Source organism: Procambarus clarkii, chromosome 39 (genome assembly GCF_040958095.1).
Source record: "Procambarus clarkii isolate CNS0578487 chromosome 39, FALCON_Pclarkii_2.0, whole genome shotgun sequence".
Taxonomy (NCBI): Eukaryota; Metazoa; Arthropoda; class Malacostraca; order Decapoda; family Cambaridae; genus Procambarus; species Procambarus clarkii.
The window spans coordinates 31,504,068-31,505,851 of NC_091188.1; the positions used below are offsets into that span (position 1 = coordinate 31,504,068).

At 57.6% G+C, this 1,784-nt stretch overlaps 1 protein-coding gene across 1 annotated transcript; it reads right to left on the minus strand.

Annotated features, from left to right (window-relative positions):
* Positions 1-331: 331 nt before the first annotated feature.
* LOC138372667 (uncharacterized) lies at positions 332-1,204 on the minus strand. Its single transcript, XM_069338169.1, has one exon. It carries the CDS (start codon positions 1,202-1,204, stop codon positions 332-334), a length of 873 nt encoding a protein of 290 aa, XP_069194270.1.
* Between the last annotated feature and the right edge of the window lie 580 nt (positions 1,205-1,784).

Here is a 1,784-nt window from a genome sequence, read left to right on the forward strand (position 1 = left end):
AGATAAATCAATTATTCACCGGTAAGTTTCCCCACAGAGGGAGAGGGGGGGAAGAGACCGCGTCTTCTGTGAGGGGCTGGGTGGGTAGATCTTTGTGTGTCCAGTGATATTGGCATAACCTGTTGGGAAGACGGACGTCTGGTACTTTAATTGTGGTACCTATGGGCTCAATTTAGGGGTATTTCAACGGCTGGCAGGTAGTTGGCTATTAGTAATTGGTGTAGGAGTGTCACGAATGTAGAGATGTTCCAACTGGAAATGTGGATTGTCAATTACACACAGGCTTTGGCAAGGGCCATCATCTCGTCCACCTTCGGACTCGGGAGTGGAGCTAGTTGTTAGTGTTGGCAAGTAGATGCGATGACGGGTGTGGACTGCAGGGAGGCGCTGGGTTGAGGGCTTGGAAGTATAGTCTGGGTGTGAGTGGAGTGGTTTCTGAGTGCGGCGTGCCGAGTGCGGCGTGCCGAGTGCGGCGTGCCGAGTGCGGCGTGCCGAGTGCGGCGTGCCGAGTGCGGCGTGCCGAGTGCGGCGTGCCGAGTGCGGGGTGCCGAGTGCGGGGTGCCGAGTGCGGGGTGCCGAGTGCGGGGTGCCGAGTGCGGGGTGCCGAGTGCGGGGTGCCGAGTGCGGGGTGCCGAGTGCGGGGTGCCGAGTGCGGGGTGCCGAGTGCGGGGTGCCGAGTGCGGGGTGCCGAGTGCGGGGTGCCGAGTGCGGGGTGCCGAGTGCGGGGTGCCGAGTGCGGGGTGCCGAGTGCGGGGTGCCGAGTGCGGGGTGCCGAGTGCGGGGTGCCGAGTGCGGGGTGCCGAGTGCGGGGTGCCGAGTGCGGGGTGCCGAGTGCGGGGTGCCGAGTGCGGGGTGCCGAGTGCGGGGTGCCGAGTGCGGGGTGCCGAGTGCGGGGTGCCGAGTGCGGGGTGCCGAGTGCGGGGTGCCGAGTGCGGGGTGCCGAGTGCGGGGTGCCGAGTGCGGGGTGCCGAGTGCGGGGTGCCGAGTGCGGGGTGCCGAGTGCGGGGTGCCGAGTGCGGGGTGCCGAGTGCGGGGTGCCGAGTGCGGGGTGCCGAGTGCGGGGTGCCGAGTGCGGGGTGCCGAGTGCGGGGTGCCGAGTGCGGGGTGCCGAGTGCGGGGTGCCGAGTGCGGGGTGCCGAGTGTGGGGTGCCGAGTGTGGGGTGGAAGAGAGGTGCTCGAGTTTGTTGTGCTGTGCTTCACACATTGCTAAGAATAGCCTTCCCTGTGGGGCATTGACCGTGTACAGACACGTGGGCTCTTATATATCTTGCTCTTGTTAGGCCAGTTTTAAATTATGCAGTTCAGTTTTGGTCGCCATACTACAGTGGACAAATTCAAAAACCTTGATTTACATTCTCTAGAAAAGCGAAGAGTTAGGGCGTGACATAATTATTGTGTACAAGTGGATAAATGGGCATAACTAGGGAGATATTAATGAGGTATTACATATTTCACTGAACAGAACGCGAAACAAGATATATATATTGAACAAGTTTAGATTTAGGGAAGACTTGGGTAAATACTGGTTCGGTAACAGGGTTGATTTGTCGAACAAATTATAGGGTAACATAACAGCCGTAGGATCTCTTGAGTTTGGGTGGATATAAATAGGAGCTGCTAGGTATGATCCAATAGACCTTCTGCAGTTTCCTTCATTCCTGTTCTTCTAATGTTTTTATTCTTGCTGCCGACTTGTTCATGCCCTATCAAAATTATTCCATGATTACGAGTCACATATACTGGAATAATATACACTCGGTCTTCAAGAACTTATCGTATACCAC

Coding starts and splice junctions, on each gene's coding strand:
- LOC138372667 (XM_069338169.1), bottom strand. CDS start 1,204: ATGTGTGAAGCACAGCACAACAAACTCGAGCACCTCTCTTCCACCCCA.